Raw genomic sequence first — 21,870 nt, forward strand, 5'->3', positions numbered from 1 at the left:
AGAACCAGACAACCCTGATGTGGATCAATGCTTATTAAAGTGGTTTAAGCAGGTGTGGGACAAAATAATTCCTGTAAGTAGTTCCTTATTAAGGACTAAGACCGAGCAATTTGCTCAGAAATTAGGAAAACAGAATTACAAAGCATGGTTGGTTAGATGGCTTCAAAGAACGTAACAATATTTTGTTCCAAACAATCTGTGGCGAAAGTGAGGCCGTGAACCAGTTGGAAGCCAACCAGTGGAAAAAAGATTAAGAACAGAAGATACAGGACAGACACCCAAAGAATATTTTTAATGTCAACGAAACTGGTCTATTTTATAAATGCACGCCTAACAAAACACTTTCATTTAAGGATGAAAAATGTCTTGAAGGGTAGTTAAGCAAGGAATGAGTGACAATGTTGGTAGGTGCAAATATAGATGGTTCGGAAAAGCTGCTTTCGCACACAGCGGGAAGTCTGATATGTACAAGTTGAACAAAATTTGGCCGAGGTAGCTGCCTTTAGGTACACCACGCAATTTGAAAAGGGACTGAGATGTCTCATTGCCAAATTTTGTGACCTGCTGTCTCTCTTGCAGTTATGATCTTTATCCATAGAATACATCTCAGCCCCTTTTCAAATTGCGTGGTGTGCCTAAAGGCAGCTGTCTCGGCCAAATTTTTTTCAACTTGTACATATCAGACTTCCCGCTGTGTGTGCAAAGTTGCAATGTCCATTTGTATACAGATGAGTGTCAGCTACATCTTGCTTATGAGCCGGATATGATAGAAGTGGTCATGAGTCAGATCAATGCTGACCTATACCATGTGTAAACTTGGTCAATCCAAAATGGATTCAGGCTAAATATAAGCACACAGTCCTGCATGTTTCTCTGCACAATCTGTTACAGACCCTTAGTGAGAGTGTGGTGGCAGTGGTGCTTGAAGGTAAGAATTCGGCCATGTGCAATAGAGTTAAGACTCTTGATGTCGTGTTGGATCGTGACCTCACTTTTCCTGATCATATTTCTCACATATGTGGAAAATACTGGAGGTATATAACCAAAGGAAGGGAATAACCTGATTTGGTGAATAATATTCAACTTGAGATTTGTATATTTATGTTCGTGCATTGAAGCATGTCTTTTCATAGACTAATAGTGATGAGTAGTATGCAAATTACCAATCACTAAATTGGATATTTGTGTTGCTTTGTATGAAATCACAGATATATATATATATATATACATATATATATATATATATATATATATATATATATATATATATATATATCAGGATTAACATATATAATCATTGTTTAGAACATTATTTATTGCAGTTCAAATATCCAATGTATATGTTTGTGAGTCACCACATACACTGGAAAATTCTGGATTCGACCATCACTTATCTTATCTTAAAAACTGTTTGAGATAGCAAAAATATTCTTTATAAATTAATTGAGTAATGAATTTCTTAAACCTTATTATAGTTGTGATATTATCGCATATGCAGGTGAATTCTTTATTGAATGTTATCATCTGTTTAGTAGCAGTTGATGGAAAAAGCTAGAGGTAGATGGTTTTTTCTAGTTATCATACACAGTTTTTTGGTCAATAGTATTTTTGCCTAGAGTGTTTTAATAATAAAGTAAATTTAAAATAAAATATGTCAGTGGCAAAATGCTGTAACATTGCTATTAACACGGTATTAAGCAAGAAACCATTAAAGGGTTAGATCACTATCTCAACTGATCTTGTCAGTTCTCAATGTATTATGGGACTGCTGAAATTATAAGCTGATAGGCTTCATAATATTCCTTCGGCGTGCACAAAAGACTCCATGACGCTTTAGTACCCTTTAGAAGAGAAAGCGCTGTACTAGACTTAAAAAAATGTGCACTTTTACAAGAATAAAGAATTATTTATGAGAATACATAATTCAGAAATACATTCATGATAACAAAGTTTGCAATAAGATAAAACTTTATGTGTACTGTATATTGTTAGTGAATTTAGTTTATTATTATTTAAATGTGTTGGAACTGAAGTATTCTGGCTTGGATATATTTAGGATCCAGTGACATAGTATCTAATAATTTTCTATTAACATTTTGTAAGAATAAAATATGAGTGATGGTTCTTGATGTATATTTTTCCCAAATCCTCAACTTTATAATCAATTTATCTGGTGTAATGTATAATTTTTGGGGGAGGAGGTTCAGACACCCTTAAGTACTCTTCTTATACTACCTTGTATTCAAGCAGTTGAAGGGTGATCTGGCCTAACATTGTCTCAGCAGTCTTCTCGACAATCACTGAAACTCGTAATTCACTTGAAGTAGCTATCTTTTATTCAGTGAAATATTGATCTAAGTAGCAAATGATTAGTTTGTTAACTTGTTGGTAAAGTAAGCACTATCTTCCTGTATTCCAGAGTCTGATTGACACTTCTCAACTTCATCAGTCAAGAATAGGGCTACTCTCCCAGACACTCATGCTGAGCTTCATCATTGTTTTCCTCTGCTCGGAAACGCTCTCGGAATTCTGGAAAAACAAGTTGGTAACATACTTTATAAAAATTTAATGAACTGGTATATAAAATTACTAAACAAAAATAAATGATGAAGATTCAAATATGTTTTTGTATGCTTTATAGTAGCACAGTGGAAACATTTCCAATTCCTGTTGTACTCTCTCCTAATTTATTCTAAGTGCAAAAGAATACAGTTTTTTTCTTGGTATAAATATTTTTATAAAATCCACATTTAATATTAATCTGTAAAGAAATTATTGCAGAAACCTCTCTAATTCTTTGCAACTTTGTTGTTTATATAGAGATGATATTAAATATAGCTCGCACGTGCTTAGCAAGTCATGATTATATAGTAAAGCATCTTTAAGAATATTCCTTGTTTGTCAAAGGTATGAAAATTTCTTCTTTGATTGGACCATATCAGTAGCTCTATCTGTAATATGCAGATTTATGTGACTATGGCCTCTCAGCTTCTAGATTGGTGTGTTTGTTGTTGCATTGATTTTGAGGAAAGCTCCTTTATGAATAACGAGAAGAGTGGTGGCTCATTACAGGAAAAGCTGTACACATTAACAGGCCTTTTGCTCATGTGATTAATTGAATTATTAATAATTTAATTTCATCAAACAATAAGAATATGTTGTAAAGCATGTTTCCACAATACTGGTTTTCCATTTCTTTATAATTGTATCGGTGTTACCAAAGATTCTACATAGATGTAAATAGAGGTTGGACAGTGACAAATACAGACAGCTCAAGGATTAATGTAGAACTATCAAAATGACAGTAGCCACTTTTGCACCTGACTTTGACCTCATTAATGGATTGAAAACGTTTCCCTCGTAGGCCCTCTTTAAGAGGTCCAAATAGATGGAAGTCTGATGGGATGAGGGGATCTCCCACTCCAGTTTCTGAACTCTTTCATTCGTCAGTATGTGGATGGGAATTGTTATGAAACAAATCATGCTTTCAGTCAAGAGCCCACAGGGTTTCATTCGAATGGCAGGGGAGGTCTTATATTGTTTTCCAACATGTCACTGTAGTTACTTGCTGTTAACTGTTGTTTGACCTTCAAGAAAATTACAATAAATTGTCCCTTGAAAATCCCAGAATATTGTAAGCATGATTTTACCGGCAGATGGCTGGGTCCTGAATTTGTTGCAAATGGAAGAACTTGTATGCTTCCATTCAAGGCTCTGTCGTTTTGACTCTGGCTCATAGTATTGCATCCATGTTTCATCATACCTTAATTCTTTTTAAGAAAAACCTTCTCCTTCAGTCGAGTATCGATTTTTCTACTGTTGACTGATTTGAAGCCGAGTTTCTTTGTGAACATCCTTGTGTTGTCTGGCACCCATTTCGCACAGGTTTTCTTGTACTGCAGCCTCTTGTGAATAATTGTATTGGCAGTTCTAACATACATGTATATTTATACACTTAACAGTTCAACAGTGATACATCTATTGTCCCGAATTAACGTGTCAATCTGAGATTCGAGATAGGAAATTCCAACTTCAACCAGTCTTCCATTGCGTTGCTTGTCAGAAACTTTTGTACAGTCACTTTGAAACTGTTCTATCCATTTTCAATTATCCAATAGATTTAAATAATTGTCTCTACACTTTAAAATTCTTTAGTGGATTTTACAACATTCCTCGATGAAAAATCTGATCACGACATGTTGTTTCATGGTGCAATTCTCGAACAGACTCACCATTGTTAACTGAATAAATTTAAGGCTATGTTTATAAAATATGATGGAACAGCTCATCAAATTTCATTCCAAAATTCCCCACTTTATGTCCTGAAAGTTTCATATGGATTAATTCTGCCGTCTTTGAGCAGTAGTAATTTGTCTTGTTACTAGTTGAATGACTCTTGTATTTTTGATAATACATCAATAACTATGAATTTTTAATTGCAAAGAAGTGTTTCTACGCTACTTCTGAAAATTGTAATCATATACAATATTATTATAAAATAAAATGTACAATTAATGTATAAGTAAATCATAATTTTTATAGTCTTAATCATTTTTACAGGGTTCCACTCCACAGCCGAAACTGGCATGACCTTCTGTTTCGGTTAGTGGAGATCGGAGTAGCACTTTGGTTTCCCTGTGTCCTTTGGAACTGTACAAGGTGAGTTCCAAGTCACTTCACTTTTTTCTCTTTACTTTTATCTTTTAATATCTGAATAAGATGGGAAGACAGCAACAAAAATCTTTAATTAGGAGAGAATATGATCAAACTTATGAATCTGAAAGATTGAAACAGGGATGGAGTGGTGATATAATTATTGGGCAACCATTTGATGCAAGATAAAACACATTCCTTAACACATATGCTGCTGGTGACTGCCCGGGTAGTGACACGTTGCTCACCAAAACTGTGCAGCTGATTACCCGGGCAGTCATAGTAGCAATACTGAAGGGCTCCGTGTCTCGCTGTGGTATGTACTGAAATCTAGAGGCAGACAATTGAAATTTTTCAAGCTTGTTTTAGATGAAGTATGTTAGCTTTCTATTCTCTCAGTTCTGATTCCTGGCAATCATGGTGACTGCCCAGAAAGCTATAGCGTAGCTTATCATTGCTGTCAATGTTTCGTGCTGTTATCTGTTTATACATTGCTAAAATTCGTTTCTTATTCAGACATAGTTTTGTTCATGTGTGTGTTCCTTATTAACATGAATTGGCGGAAAACCTTTTTTGTAACTGAAAAGGGAGAAGCTGGCATTAGTTTGTGTGTAATGTGCCATGTGCCCGAGCAATCATACCAAAAAAGACGAAAAAAACGAACTCAACCATGTGTAGTACCATGTCCTGTGGAGTTTTATGGTGTTTTAGGAACTTGGTTGATAACATAGGTAAGTTATTGAAAAATAGTTTTAAAATTTTGGTCTTGACCTAGCTGCAGTTGACTGCTTGGGCAGTTATGGTGATTACACATACGTAGAAACCTTATTTAATCTAAAATTAAATTTTGTAGTCATATTAGGTATTATGTAAAAAATGTATGTAGCTTATATTGGACAGTTTCAGGTATAGTAAGATCTATTAAAATTCATGTTTTTATCATCTAAAATAAACTATTGCCACCACACCAACAAACTTATAATATCTAAAAAAGATGCTGGCCAGTTTGAGGGTTAGTTACAATAATATTGTAAATATTTTATTAACATTGTCTCTTTACCATGTTGTAGCCCAGAGCAATTGTGGATACTAAATCCGAAACGAATCATCAAGAACTTGGACGTGGATATTTACCAACTTGAGCAAACTAAGCAGGAAAACATGGAGGAGCAGCAAGGCAAGTGTAAACATTTCCTACATACCACTTTATATTATAATTTATTGTTTATGATTATTGCATAATTTAACCAGAATAAATTATATAACTATTTGGCATGTGATTATTCGAGTGCCAATCAGTACCTAACACCAACTTGGGCTCATCAATGTACTTGTAGCGTCTGTTTGGAAATATCAATTTCGTAGTCTTAGAGTTAATGAGAGAGCATTTTCTGGCTATGATTTTAAAATCACTTTGTTCAAGAGGAGTGCATTGAATGTCTCAAAATCGTCTTTGGTTCTGAACATAACCCCGTATGTGAATTTTAAAGGGCTATAGTTCGCTTCAAGATGTCAAAAGTTCATGATGGCCGCATTCCATTGTCAATCAATGAAATATCAATCAGGTGTGTGTTACGATCCAAGAGGACAGGCACTTTACTTATTATATAATTGAAGCTTCTCTAAAGATTCAATCTGCAGCAGTGCGAATAACTTTGCATGACTTTAAAAAAATAAAAAATATTGTTTCTCACTGGGTACCTCACGATTTGATAGATGAGCAACAACAGAGTATGTGAGGATCAGCCAGTAGACTCTCCAATTGCTTAATAATGGTGGTTATCGGATTATTTGTAAAATTGTCACTGGTGATGGGTATGCATACCATTTCATGACGATTTTAACCAATTGTAGATCAATGACTTCTTTGGAAGTTTTTAGATAACCAGTCCTGTTTATATTTAACATGCCCTCATATTGTCAAAGAACAGCAAAAGTCAAAATAAATGTTCATGTTATAGGAAAAGTGTATTTTTCAGTGATGTAAACTTTTTATTTTATGTTTTCTTTGTTGCTCAAGGGCTCTCTATCCAAGCGTATATGTTCCATCTGTTGTCAGTTTTCAATATTTACTCAGTCACTCCTGCACAATTTTCCTTCTTCAGTTATCCAGGTGCGTTGTTGGAGAACGAAATTTTATTCCTTTGGAGCTGAGCTTCTTTTTATGAAATCTTAGATGATGAGTGGCTAATTCAGAAGAAGTTGCATTTCGGGTCTTAATTTGGTTTAGATCTCAAGCTTGACTTGGTTAGTTCTTACTATAGGCTTCTCTTGTGTACAGCACGAATGCTATTAATTAATGTTCGGAAAGAGTTCTGTGAAGGATTATCGACAACTGTCTTGATACTTTATGCTGCTGTTTTGACAGTCTTATGTGCAAACAGTACACTTTTGTAGATACATTCTAAGTTGGTGTGATTGGTAACATGTTAGTAACAGGAATATGATGCGGTCTGACACTGATTGTTTTCAGGACTTCTTAATAATACAGGATATAGAAAGGAGATTGCCTGATACTTTCAGTTGTAGGAAGTAAACATATTTTACAGTGTTGTTTTATTAGTTTCATTTAACACTTTTTGAGCAGTGCCAACAAAGAAGTAATTGAAGTTAGCTTTATCTTTCATTTAGTTCTCTCGTAGCTTTACCGTTCAACTGAAGTATCATTTCATTTTTATATAACTCACCTTTCTTATTTAGTTTATGGCCTTACATGATCCTTTTAATTTTATGCTCGAACTAATAAAGTAGCATTTCATCTTTACAAAGTTGTTGGAGTATTGGATCATAGTCCTTTTTTCTTCTTACGACTTCTGCTTTGTCAGGTCCATTAGCTCAGTTAGAAGATATTGTTTATTAGCTTGGATTAAAGTTTTCCTTAACACCTCACTTCCTCATTTCAGAAGGACTTTTGGTTTATATTTTTTGTTTGAAAATACTGCAGAGACAAACAATACCTAGGGCATTGAAAGATGTTGTAAAATGTTTCGTGGACTGTGCACTCTTTTATAGTCTTAATATTTATCCATTCACTCTTCATATTTTAGAAGTAGCTTTAAATTATTGCACTAAGTACTAACTATGTGTTTTTCATATTGAGCTAACATCTTGAGTTCATTTGTTACAGGGGAGGATGCTTGCTTTCTCTGCCAGTACCCATGTGATCACCGAGTGTGTCGGTGTTGCTTTTCCCATCAGACTTGTCTCACTGATTGGTGTACCAAGGTAACTTTGCAGAAACACTTTTTAAACTCAGTTAAAAAGTTGTCCACATTACTAGCTAATTGTAATCAGTATTCGTTTAAAAATTTAAGTTTTCAGGATGACTGTAATTTTTTCTTTCATTAATTAGTATTGTAAAGTATGTTGAAAGAAATTCATGGTAGGAGGTATTGAATTTACTACAAAGAGTAATTTTCTGCAAACAGTTCAGTATACTATAGGTTGGTACTGTACTAGGATACACAATAGATCGATGTCTTCTCAGGTTATAGATCTGATCGGGATATTGGTCACCTGAGGAAGCATCTTCACACAGTCGGCATCCTTCAGGTGAATCTGCTCTGTAGACTGTGTGATGAACAAGAGGAAACTGCTGAACACCTGCTCTTTGAGTGTCTTGCAATAGCAATGGAGCAGTATGCCATCTTTGGTAGTTTGGACAAGGGTAGTGAATTTCCCCAGGAGAACCTAGTTGTTTTCGGCGGTGTGTGGAACTACTGAAACCGTAGGCTGGTAACATAATGTGCTTCTGAGGTGCACAAAAGGCCCTTGAGGCTTAAGTGCATGCAATAGATCACCACATAGAAGAAGAAGGTATACAATAAAAAGAAGCTATGATGTCCTGGAGTAGGTTTGGTTTTGTTTTTAATTACACAAAAGAGGCACAGACTGTACTGTTGCAGAACTAGTTGTCTGTGATATTTGTGTCACAGCCTTAGGGAAAGAGATTAAAATGGATGAATGTTGTTTGGAAGGAATATGGCATTCAAGATATTAGCTGAATCCTGCAATCACTATTACCCAAAGCCTAAAAATAAAAATCTAAAAAAGGGATATATTTAATTCTCATTATATTTATTTCAATTGGTCTACCATTAACATCAAATAAAAATTATTCTTAGCCATCACTGAAAACTAAAAAAAAAACACAAATTAGGAATTATGTGCAACTACCATGTAATATAATAATGAAATTAATGTAAAATAACCTACATTTGGATTATTACTGAAAACTCTGAAATAAGTTTAACAAAACCAGCAAATAGAAATAATCTGGCTTATCAATAGAATATAGAGGGACCTGTCTGTGGCAAAACACAAAAGAAAAAGAAATGGTTAGATTATTTTTCCCTGCTGGAGCTGAACACAAATTCAAACTGTCAGAATTTAGATTGTCACAAAAAGTGTAAGGGGGTACTGCCTAAACAAAATGCAAAATCAAAACATCAGGATTGAATGGATGATAACTAAATGTTAGTATGTACCAGGCTCTTCAGGAAGCAAAACGATAAATATAAATGTGGCCATTCAATAATACTGAGATTCTCTTTCTTGTCCAGACTTAAATTAAATAATCTATAACCTAATTAAGGAGAGGTATCAAAATCAAAATAAAGCCTTATCTATTCGAAATATGACAATTAAACATTTAGTTGTGATATGTGATCTGATGACAAGCAACTTGCTTAGGTATTAATCCTTCCTTTGACATAGAAATAAATAAATTAATATGACCCTTATTTCAAGAGATTTTCAGTATATGCTACTATAAAACAACTCTCAATTTGATCTAGATATCAACACAGTGAAAACTGTGAATTTAGTACCTAAGATAAAGGTTAACTAGATTACTAGGCACATTCAATTCAATTCTTTTTATTGCATAAGGTACACAGAAGTACATCGCAATCGTCAAAATAGAATAAATCTAAACTTAAGCATAAAAGTGCTATTAACAAAATCAAATTTAATAGTAGTTAAAAGAAAGAAATAAGCACACAAAAACAATTATTTACATTAAAATTTAAAAGCCACTGTCAAAGAGGAATTCATTTATATTATAAAATTCCTTTACTATTAAGTATCTCCTCAGGTTCGTTTTAAAGATTGTCAGCTCACAAACCTCTTTCAAATTTTGAGAGAGAGCATTATAAAAAATTACACCCGCGTGCATCACTCTAGTCTCGTGCAGGGACAAACAATGTGAGGGAGTAGAAGTGCCTTGTCGGGTAGGTTTGGACCAAAAATGCATGTTTTGCAGGAGAGGTCCCACCCCAGATCTCAATCCCATACGCCAACAACGAAGTGAAACACCCGTGGTAAGCAGTCACCAACCCGTCTCTGTCCATAAAAGTACTCAGAATTCGTAATGCAAAACACACTTGACTCAGTTTACCACACAACCCAGATACATGAGTAGACCACTGCAATCTACTATCGATGGTTACACCCAGGAAACACGTAGATTTAGATGGTTCTAATGAAGTTTCATTTATGTTAATCAACAAATCAGAGTGTTGCTTATTTTTTGTTAGAAACTGAATAAATGTGGTTTTCTTAGCATTCAACATTAGGTTATTTTTCGAGAGCCAACTGTCAATATTTACGAGGGAAGAAGATGCTCGTAAGTCCACGTCACTATCTGAGCCACCGAGAAGAAACGTAGCATCATCTGTGTAGAGTACAAAATTGGTGTCCCCCCTGCACACATGAATATCGTTAATGTAGAGGATAAAAAGTAATGGGCCTAGAATGGAGCCCTGCGGCACCCAATACTTGTTCTCAATCAAACCTGATTTCGAAAACCCAACTTGAACGAACTGCTGCCTGTGAGACAAATACAATTGTAGCCATGAAAGAGCTACGCCTCTAACTCCATACCCTTCCAGCTTAGAACACAGTATTCCATGGTCTACACGATCGAACACCTTTGAAGGGTTGCAAAAGATTCCTAAGGCTGCCTGGCGTTTCTCTAGGTGGTCAATAACTTGGTCAACAAGAGAAATCACTGCGTCAGTTGTTGAATGATTCTGTCTAAATCCAAACTGATTTGGGACCAGTACATTGTGGCGCTGTAAAAAGTTAGTCAAACGAGAACAAACGAGCCTCTCCATCACCTTAGATAAAGTAGGCAAGAGAGACACCGGTCTGTAGTCATCCGCAGATTCCTGATCACCTTTCTTAAAAACTGGCACAACTTTAGCTATTTTGAAACAATTTGGGAAAACACCACCTGCAATTGATTCATTGAACAGAATACACATTTGATTTAGAAAACAACCGTAACATTGCTTCAACAACCAAGCACACATTTCATCAACACCCAAAGACTTTTTGGTTTTCATTGATATGATACTTTTTTCTATCTCATCCAGTGTGATTGGCGTAAAAAAGAAAGAATGAGGGATTAATCTTCCACGTGAACAGGCTCCACTATCCGAACGCAAGCCATCAATTGGTTGCACCTCACAGAAGATGAATTAAATATGCTAGCAACTTCCCCAGGTGAATCAACCACAACTCCTCCATTCAACAAAGCAATATTTTCATGCGGTTTTGTGTCTCTAGTTTCACGGTTGATAATTTCCCAAACTGTCTTTTGTTTGTTGTTGCGATCGGAAATCGCTCTAGATGTTAGTAAACGTTTACGGGAGTTTACAAGATTCCTCAGAATAGTACGACGCCGATTGAGCAGACGTTTCAAATCCGGATCACCAAAATCCCTAACCAAAATTGATAGATCTCTTTTTTTGGACGCCAACTTCTTAATTTTGTAATCAAACTGAAAAATTGCATTGTATTTTGTTTTAGGCCTTGACTCTTTAAATGGGAAGGAGACTAAAAAAAGCTTTATTAATTAAACTCATGAATGTTTCAAACCTTGAATTCACATCCTCTAATGTTGATAAAATAGACCAATCGATTGAACCCAGTATGGACTTGAAATTTTGAATCTGGTTTTTGGAGAACACTCGTTTTAGAATAGAGACCTTTTCTACCCTCAGACATTTGGTGAGATAAGTAATTTGAGAATGATGATCAGACAATCCATTAAATGTCACCTCGTATCGGATGTTACTTTGAACATTTGTAAAACATTATCCAGGAGAGATGCACCGGTAGCAGTTATTCCTGTTGGTTGGGTTAAAATTTCCCTCATGTTAAAGGAGAAAAATACTTATCATAATAATGTAACATGAGAATCGTTATTTGCTAAAAAGTTCAAGTTAAAGTCCCCACATATTATAGTTTGTTGATTTCGCCTTAATAGGCCACTCAACAGCTGCTCCATTTTAAGCAAAAAATCGTTTTTGTTTATACAGGGTGGACGATGGACACAAACCAAATTAATTACTGAAGTGTCTAAGAAAGACTGATCACCAACTTTAAACTCTAATTTTACATTTGCGCATTCAAAGCAATCTTTATTTGAAAATTCAATTTCCAGCTCTGCTAGTCATGTTACAGAGAAATTAAATATTGAGTCATTGTGTCGAAAAATGGCCACCCGTCAGAATTTTTCTGACAGAAAGGTGTTACACATGAATACTGTGGGATTGCCGCTGACTCCCCATCATCCAACCAGTGTTCTGTGAGGCAGATTATATCAGGGGCCCGAGCCCACGACAAGCAGAGCTCCGAAACCTTGTGTCTAACGCTCCTTATATTTTGCATTGCAAATGAATTCAAAAAAATGTTCTTTGTACGTGATTTCAAGTTGTCTGACTGTTGGAAAATGACTGTTAGTTCAACTATCATTCAATTACCATCACCTCTGCCTAAAGTCAGCTCATTGTCAGAAATTCAATTATTTAACTCAAATAGTTTAACTGAAACTCTGACCACATTGTAAAACCTGTGATAAATTCTACCCTATAATATTAACAAAAATCCAAATACAGGGGCAACAACGTAAAAGTACAATTTGAAGTTATTTGTGTAGAAAATGTAGGAGACAATACAGTGGAATAGAACCAGCCAGAAAAACCCTAGAACCTGATGACATAAAGGATGGTTCATTGCTAGAAGAGAAAAGAGAACTAACTGAAGTGAATGACTGACAGACTGGTGTGGTTCCAACCTTCGCTATCGCTCACTTACATTGACGCTGCTCTTTTTGCAGACATTTGGAAAAAATTCTATTTTCTATTTATTCTATTCAACCAACTTTTTAAGATTTAATTTCAGAAACAAGTTCATTCACAATTCTGCATGGATTGTTGTTCCTTGTGGCATGAATTTCATAATCAAAACATAATTCCTATCTAAGAAAACTGTTTCCATGATATTTTGTTGTGACAGGCCTTACATTGCTATACAAATGCATTCTTTTAAATTGGAATATAAAACCGAAAATATTTTATACCAGTCATCGGGATACGCATTTGTAAGTGCTCAGAGTGTGCGTGCCATAGAGAATGATTGAGTGTGCTTGAGTGTGCTTAGTTACGAGTGGTCAGTAAGGCTTCTTTAGAACTTATAAGACTTGTACTATAAGAGTTCATTCACAATTCACCCTCATTGAGTTGTGCGTTACTACAGGGCAACCACGACAGTTAATTTTCTAATGGAAATTTGGTAATAAATACAAATAGATCAGTTATTTCAATTATAGCACAATATACTGTTGCAAAATCTAAAAATGTAATGTTACTGAAGATTACTTTTGCCTGATAGCCACTGTTCAGGAACAACTGCATATTGTTTGAGTATCAGATTATCTCTACCAAAGTACTTCAACAGTATGACTGAACTGTTGCAGAGCGGTGAAGTGAAGTGCCGATACTGTCAAGCATCATACCCGGTGGTGTTGGAACCGGGTAGCATGGATTGGCGCACCTGCTGCTCCCTGAGCTACCTGCGTCGCATGGCTCTGATACTCGCAGTGGTGTGCCTGACTGCTGTGGCAGTACAACAAGTGGTCTGCCAACAGGAGCCTGTCTTCGGCCCACTTGTGCTTGGATTCTTCTTGCTCGTTTTGTACATCTGTGTCAAGTAAGTCACTGTCGTTTAAAGGTTCTTGAAAAATATTTTATTACAAACCAAAGAGCATTATTATTGTATTTTTATTACACTATGAAATATTTGTGTATCCTGTTGCGTAGTATGTGGGAAACCTTTAGCTTTCCTCATTACTGTACAAAGTTAATTCAAACTGAAGTTATTTATTTTATTTTAGAACAGAACATAATAAATGTGGTTTACAATAAAATGTGAATAAGTAGTAAATAGAAGTTTAAAACTCTTCAGATCAGTGTGTATTATGACAATCTGCACTAACCTTGTTGATGGAAAGGTTTTTGATTTTTTTTTAATCCAATAGCATTGAACCATAGTGCCTTCACTTCACATTTGAACGTTGTGATTTACCCAAACTGGCTTAATTGTATTCAAATTATATGGTTCCTGTAAGACCAAAAACATGAAATATTATATGATCAAAAAATTTGTATTCTGTAAATTTCATCAAGAATTTATAAAGAAAATTGACTTTTTAAATATAAAAAATTGTAAATTGTGTGTCGGAAAGTTTTAAAGCATTTAATTGAAAGAAATTTAGCTTGTGCAGAAATATTTGAAAAGTATAATTAATGTCAATAAGCTACTTCATTTTGCTTCTCTAGTTTGGACCATAATACATTTTTTTAGAGGCTTATCGTTATAATCTTCAGCTTACATATTTATTTTATACAATTCTAATTTCTTAACACATGTACCACAGCATGAGACAGATACCGATCTTAATAGCTGGGAATAGTAGTAAGTTGCATCCACTGCTGTCAATCTATTAAATTATGGTATCTGTCTAGCTACAGAATAGTACCACCACCTATTTTGCAAAATTTAGTATTGAAAGTTAATCGAGCATCAAGTCTGTTCACCATTACTTTTCACTCTCCTAGCATATTTAAATGTAAAAATGTTATTAAACAAGAATGTCTAACCACGATACTTAATTTTATTGGAGACTCTTGGAGCAACTGGAAAAACTTATAAATACTACTAAATGTAAAGAATACAATATTTTTCCAATTTATTTATTTTTCGGACGAGGCCTTTCAAAACCAAAGGTTTCATCATCAGGTGATTCAGGAACAAAACATTACTTATATTTTCTCCTCCAGTGATTACGCTAGAGTATAAGTACCAACTGTACATTTTGATACTTAATTCATTATCTATTGTTACAAATAAAAAGATTTGTTCTAGAGTATATATAATCTTATTATTCTATTACATTAAATACACATCATTACTCACACTTACATAGATCTTTGTATTTTGTTAGTCACGAGAAAATAGCAATAGACATTGTGACTTGTTTACAGATGTATGTGGCAGAACACGGATAGTGCCCTGAAGCAGGCTAACAATGCAGGACTGAAGGTACACGTAATACCTGACTCGTCAACAGCAAGTCCGAGCGAGATGGTGTCTCTAAACCCACCGACATCGGTCTTCGACACTGCCACTGTGATACAGATCTAGCCTATGTGAGTTCAGCAAGGCTGTCAAACTGCATTAAGACATCAGAGGAAGAAACTGTTAGACGTTTTCCCAAAAGGAAGGTCCAAGAAAGGAAGTAATTGGTCCACATTTATGTATGTAAAAGAAATCCTGAATTCTCTATTAACTTCTTAACTCTTGGCACTCAAGTTAGGTGTTTAAAGAATTCTGAAGTCGGCTGGTCTATTTTTTTGTTATTGTGTTATTTCACATCTTTACATTTATGTCATATACACTTGGCAATATGCTAAGATCATTCCTATAGACAAGTGCCATGTATATTAGTTATTACATCATTTTTATATTAGTTCCCATTGATTCATACTTCAAAAAGTTTTAAAGATTTATCTGGAAAGTTCTTTGACATAATTTTCCTCACACTTTTAATAATTTAGCTAACTGAAATAAAAAGCATAGTCTAATTCAAAGTAAACTATGTATATATAAATCTCCAAGCCTTTCAAAACATTGAAGAATACATAAAAAAAAAATATTTTTCGGAAGTAAAAAGGTTTGTTGATAGCTCAAACTCTTGTCGTTTTTTCAGAGTCTGATTGTTTATACAAAACACCATATTGTGCAAAGTAATTGATTAGAGAGAACAGTTAAGATTGCTAACACAGACTATTAAATAGTCAATTGTGCTGTAGTATAGGAGTATTCTGACTGGGAGCAAGGAATCATAAGAAGAGAGAACAGTAAATGTATCCACGGGTCATTAGAGTGCAAAGGCTTAAGAAGTTATCAAGGATAGCAAGAAAAGAAAGTCTTACGTTTTGTAAAGTTTGGAAATATTATTTGAGCTTTTCTAGTCAAAGTTCAGTTTTAGGTGAAAAATTTGTAAAATTACCAATCATGTGTATGTGATTTTTATCAAGCAAAGCAGCAATGGGGATCAAATTCACATACTTTTTTTATAGTTTTTGTAAGTACTGAATTATACTTTTTTAATTTTGTTTTTCTCTTCTTTTTTATGGTAGCTAGTAAAGAGAATCTCACTCACAAGATGAGATGTAATTCATGGTAGGTATTATTGTAATGCACAGAAAAGTATAGTTAGCACTTGATTTTTGTCATGGGATTCACAAACTGTTGTAAAGAAGCTGGGTTTGAAATGAATGCATTTTGAGTTTATTTATCACTTCTCTATTATAATGTAGGTGTTTTGTTACTTAGGGTTTTTTTTTAATTTTTAATAGCTTTAAGCAATCAGTGATATTTACTGATGGCATGTTTTTAGATAGATTTTTTAAAGTCTTTAGTGTTAATTTTATTTATAATACACTGTGAATAAAGTTTCTGTGTTACTTAGTTTTTGTCATCCCAATAGCTTACTTATTGATTTTATTTTCTATTTAATTCTATATTATAATATATGTTGTTAATTCTGTGCATTTGCATTACTATCTTTAATCTTAAAAAGTTTGTTGGAATCAAGCTTTTAAACCAATCAAAATGAGTGCTTGGTAGCTTTATTTCTTAGAAAAGTTTTGTCTTCCAAAAATGATATCAATGAATAAATATGATCTGTATATATACATATATCAAACAGAATATCTGGTATCTAGCAGAAAAATGTAAGATGGAAATGCAATAAACACCAAAAAATTTTTCTTTTTGTAGTCATTTATATTTTTATGGACATATGTATTTAGTCTTTACTCCTATAGGTTTGCACCATTCATTCCAACAAATTCATGAATCTCATTGTACAGTTTGTGTCTAGGTTTAGCTTATTAGATAAGCTAGAGATATTTCATTTTGCCATTCTAGAATATATATACATAAATAGTTTTAGAACATTTTACTGATAAAATCTTTGCTTCTTGTTATAGTTAATTTATTGCTTTTCTAATCCTAAATTTATCCTAAATTGTTCTTCTACTTTGGTTTTGTTACATGAACTTTAAGTGTTTTTATGATTTTTTAAATAGTAGTTTATTGCTTTGATAGTTAAAGGATTTTATTGCCTTGGTGTTAACGTTAGTTACCTGAATTTCAAAATACAAAATTAGTTTGGCAACAGTGGCTTCCTTCATAGATATAAAGTTATAGAATTATATAACCTTTTATAAATGTACCTTATTAGATATTTTTGTTTTCATAAAATGTGTAAAACATTTAAACATTATTTAGTTACGAAAATATCTTGTATAAAAAGAGATGTTACAAAACAGTTACTGAATAATAATACACAATAAGTATTGTGATTGTTACTAACTATATTGTATTTAATTGTTAAACAGCAAGAGATTACACTTTCTAGATACGAGAGAGCCGACAATGGTAATTTGCTTTATACTTACTTTTTTATTATTGATGTGATTTTCCTTCTTAAGGGAAATCTTCTAAATAAATCCTGTAATTTGTCAGAATAATTGTCTCACAGAATATACTATTTTAAATAATTTTCATATAAAGCTCTGTCAATAAAAAACATATTACAAATATTGTACAATCTGATATGAAATAGACATTACGTGAGTGGTTGCACAGCTGCAAATTGCTGTATCTACTTTTTTAAACATATATATATATAAAAAAATCTTTAAAATATTTTGTGAGTGATTGTATTCATAACTTTAAATTTGATAGCATGGATTAAAACTGAACTGGGTACAGGGAACTAAAAATTGTTTAATAAGAGTCATAAAATTCATACGAAGAAATGTATGAGGAGAAATAAGACAAGCTCCAAAGCTGATAATATTGTTCATCACTAAAATTACTAAAATTTTGACTGACTGCCGCGGGTAGCTCTCGCATGTTAAGTCACATTTCCATGTAATTAAAGTTTTATTTCGGTTTGATACAATTTTAAGGGAGGCTTCATTTCTAGTAATATATCCCCTATTTATTGATGTAGAGAAATATTTATGGTTAAAGAAATTTTTAAATCTTGTGTTAATAACAGTTTAATGAAAGTAAAACATTCTTTTAAAGTGAATAGTTCTACAAAATATATACCATATTATTATGTGTAAAAAATACAAAATGGGATTTATCCGTAATTAAACAAGTTTATCAAAATTAATTAAACAGTTCTTTATGTATATTTTATTGTACAATTTAACCATCATTAACATGCCTTCAGAAATGTAACAACTTAACTATCCTTAATTTCAAATGGAGTTTTTGATGTTCTTCCAATATTTTTCATTTGACATTATGGAAATAAACTTTTAATTTTAATTTAATTTTAAATTTAGATCCTCGTGGTTCCTTCTTGCTGTGAAAGTAGAACATAGATTTACATCTCCTTTTGTATCAATGCTTTACAATATATTACAGTAAAACAAGTATTAAATTAGCCCTGTTTATGTTAATGTTTGTATTAAAGAATCAAGGTCTAATTACTTTAGCACCACCTCATCAGTCAACTATTTAGACCTTAAAAAAACCCTTGAGAATTGAGTTCAATTGACCCCTAAAATATTTGAAAGAGCAAATTTAATAGAATTAAAAACTTCATTATGCAACTAAAATTTATTATCATTTGATTGTTATATTTCAAAGAACATATTTCACTTTATAAAAAAGTGAGTTTATTTCTTTTCAATTCACAAATTAAATAGTTTTTTACAGAAGTTCTTTGTTTTCTTTAAGTTTCTTTATTTGTGCCACTTAGAAGAAACTAGAATGTTTTATTTTTTATTTTAGTTTTATAGATATTGGTATTTATATTAGTTAAAATGTCCAGTTTTAAGATGGGATAAAACTGTTATCAACATAATACAAGAAATATCTCATCTTGAATCTTATAAAAAATTGTTCCTCTTATAAAGTTACACTTCAAGTACGTTGATGTAACATTTTGCTAGCTAATGTTTTTCTTCTCTTTACTAAAAAAACCATAAATTATGTTTTTTTGTTATTCAATAAAATATTTAAAAGTAAAATATTTAAATGCTTTGTTTTTAATACATAAACAATCCATATAAGCACAATGAGTTTGATACAAGTTATTTTTATATTTTCAACCAAACCTTTTTATTTTATATTATTTGGATGCTACCATTGCCCAAGAACGTTAGAATATGTATTTATGGATGTAATAAATAAGTAATCATCTAAATTGAGTGTTTAAACTTTATTTCAGTATTTAAATTTATAATGTGACTGTGATTTATTGTTAGTTTTATTATTTGTAAATTTAAAATATGATAAACTTAGACTAATGTGTCAAATTTTAAATTTATATATTAAACCATAATTATGAATTTATGTAGTTGTATTATTTTAACCGACATTTACTGAACCCAGTAACTGGTGACTAGTGACATATATTTCATTGGTCAAAGATCACTGTAAAGTAGTCTCTTTTTATTGTAACAGTAACGTTTTTTTATGAATGTACGTTTCATTGAATAATGGATAACATCTATTAATTAGTATCAATTTCCACGTGTTTGACACAAGTTGGTGGCTGAACAAACATTGTACCTATCAATTTTGTTTAGTTTCCATGTAGTTGTTTGTTTGCTTAACTCTCTTTGTGAATAAATTATATAAATAAATAGAACATTTGAATATTGAAGCATTCCCTTCAAATCATACATTTTGTTAAAGAAGATAAAGTTTAAAAAGTATGTATATATTGGAATTTGTATCTAGCGAATATACATACCAATTATGTAGTCATAAGTCATCCCTCTAAATAAAAGGAAAAATTAATTTTCCAAAATAAAAATGTACTCATACAAATATTAATTAAAATATTACAGCCTTTCATGAACAAAATGACAATGTATAATCAGTTTTTTTTTGTGATTGTCTAAAATATCATAGCAAAACCAGGAAATGTGGCGTATCAAAGGAGATAATCTAGTTGCTGTTCTTTGGTTCATCTTTGTATTTACTTTATGCTCGTAGCTACTTGTGGGTTTTTGTTTTGCTGTTTTTTGTTTATTTTATGTATAGTAATTAATTAACTCCATCACACATTCTAAATTCTGTAGCGTGACTATGTGTATTTGGACATAAGAACATCCTCAGGCTCTCGAACAGGTCTAGCCACCAGGTGACTTCATCATTATAAATCACACACACAAACAAAAAATTATAAGAATAAATTAACACAAAACATATTTAAAACTAATAGGACTATCAATGATAACAAGAACCATACAAGGTTAACAGTTACAACAGCGATCAGTAGTTTTAATGACATAAAATATATAAAGGTGATTAAACCCACATGCACCAATGTTATGTGGATACATAAAATGAGGTGTCTTTGTTTACCACTAGTAAATTTTACAACCGCACCTTATATAAGTTGGCCAAATGTTTATTAAAGTTCCTGAAGGCCAACTTAGTTCTAGGAAAAAATCGTACTTTAGAATTCATATAATCTAATCAACAAAACAAAAACATTGAAATAGAATCTCACCTAGCCCCTAGCCTCTTTTGACATTGTTAATTTCTATACAAACATACCAGTCGCCGATAATCTGGAAATTGAGAAATGTAATCTTATAAAGAGTGCTAACTTTACACTGAAGCCATTGAAAAGCTTTAAACACTACTAAGGGAGGTGTTAAATCAAAATTATATTTCATTCAACAGGCAGTTTTACTCTCAGACTAATGGTCTAGCAACGGGTTCACCTCTATCAGGAATATTATCGGACATATATGTAACCATATCGAAAACAAATATATTTTTTCGGATAAGAATAAGTATAAAGACAAGATTTTCTTGATGATAGGTATGTTGATGACACCTTGATTTTGTTTAACGAGAGTGTGAGGCAACTGGAGCTGTTACCCAAATACTTAAATGATACTAACAAGTAAACTTAAGTTTACATGAGAAATTGAGGAAACCAGTAAACTAAATTTCATTGATCTTACACTTCATAAGTAAGATAGCTCACTTGAATAATGCATTTACTGAAAACCAACTTGAATCCAGAATAGGTAAATATAAATCAAGCTCCACTCAAGACCTAGTCCACAATTGTCAAGACTTGTCAAGGATTGTAAAGATAGTCTGGATGTAGTACAAATATGCCATAAAAGCGATAAACTTAATACGTTGAATGAGTTTGAAATTTATGAAGTATTATAGAGTCTTTATAAATGAAGACATGCAGAACAATGTTCTCAATGAAAGAATCAATTACAATTACAGTTGTTTATTTGACACTCTCCTCCAGTACAAATCAAAGCCACCTGACCCATAATCAGCTTTCTTACGACTTTTTTGTCAAGTCGACTTCTGGCTGCTGTTGTAAATGTTATTAACCGTGTGCTGTTCTTGTTACCAATACATGATAGGCCTACTCATTTAAAATGTGTTTTGTGTTTGTGTGTGCAATTTTTAAAGATGGAACCACCTGGTAGGGTTAACCTGTTCTTTGACATAAGTCTGAGGATGACGTTCTAAAGTTGAAACATTGTAACCACGCTACAGAATTCAGGACGTAAGACAGAGGTAATTAATTAAATTACTATTTACATATCAGTAAGCATTTCAAGGCTATAAATAATGTTTAGTAAAATTATTTTATGCTTTTATTATACGATTTTAGCAATACAAACAGATGAGAGAAAAGGTAAGTAAAAGAAGAACAATGCCGTTACTGGAAAGTTCTGTTATACACAGTACTGACCCCTTTTAATTGATATTCTTCCCACCATGGAATATGTAGACAACTATAAACAATATAATAAAAATGTGTTCATACAACTCTGGTAGTTCCTT

General features: G+C 32.8%; 1 protein-coding gene across 2 annotated transcripts in view; it reads left to right on the plus strand.

Moving 5' to 3' along the window:
- The window catches only part of LOC124367471, a 133,248-nt gene extending 114,894 nt beyond the window's left edge, over nt 1–18,354 (plus strand). For both annotated transcript variants that reach the window (XM_046824311.1, XM_046824321.1), the window contains exons 8-13: nt 2,420–2,541; nt 4,561–4,659; nt 5,724–5,830; nt 7,781–7,878; nt 13,418–13,650; nt 14,985–18,354. In XM_046824311.1, coding sequence (XP_046680267.1) covers nt 2,420–2,541; nt 4,561–4,659; nt 5,724–5,830; nt 7,781–7,878; nt 13,418–13,650; nt 14,985–15,144 — 819 coding nt within the window. In that variant the 3' untranslated portion in view covers nt 15,145–18,354. The remainder of the gene's footprint in view (nt 1–2,419; nt 2,542–4,560; nt 4,660–5,723; nt 5,831–7,780; nt 7,879–13,417; nt 13,651–14,984) is intronic.
- The last annotated feature ends 3,516 nt before the right edge of the window (nt 18,355–21,870 follow it).

This window comes from Homalodisca vitripennis, chromosome 1, assembly GCF_021130785.1.
Source record: "Homalodisca vitripennis isolate AUS2020 chromosome 1, UT_GWSS_2.1, whole genome shotgun sequence".
Classification (NCBI taxonomy): domain Eukaryota; kingdom Metazoa; phylum Arthropoda; class Insecta; order Hemiptera; family Cicadellidae; genus Homalodisca; species Homalodisca vitripennis.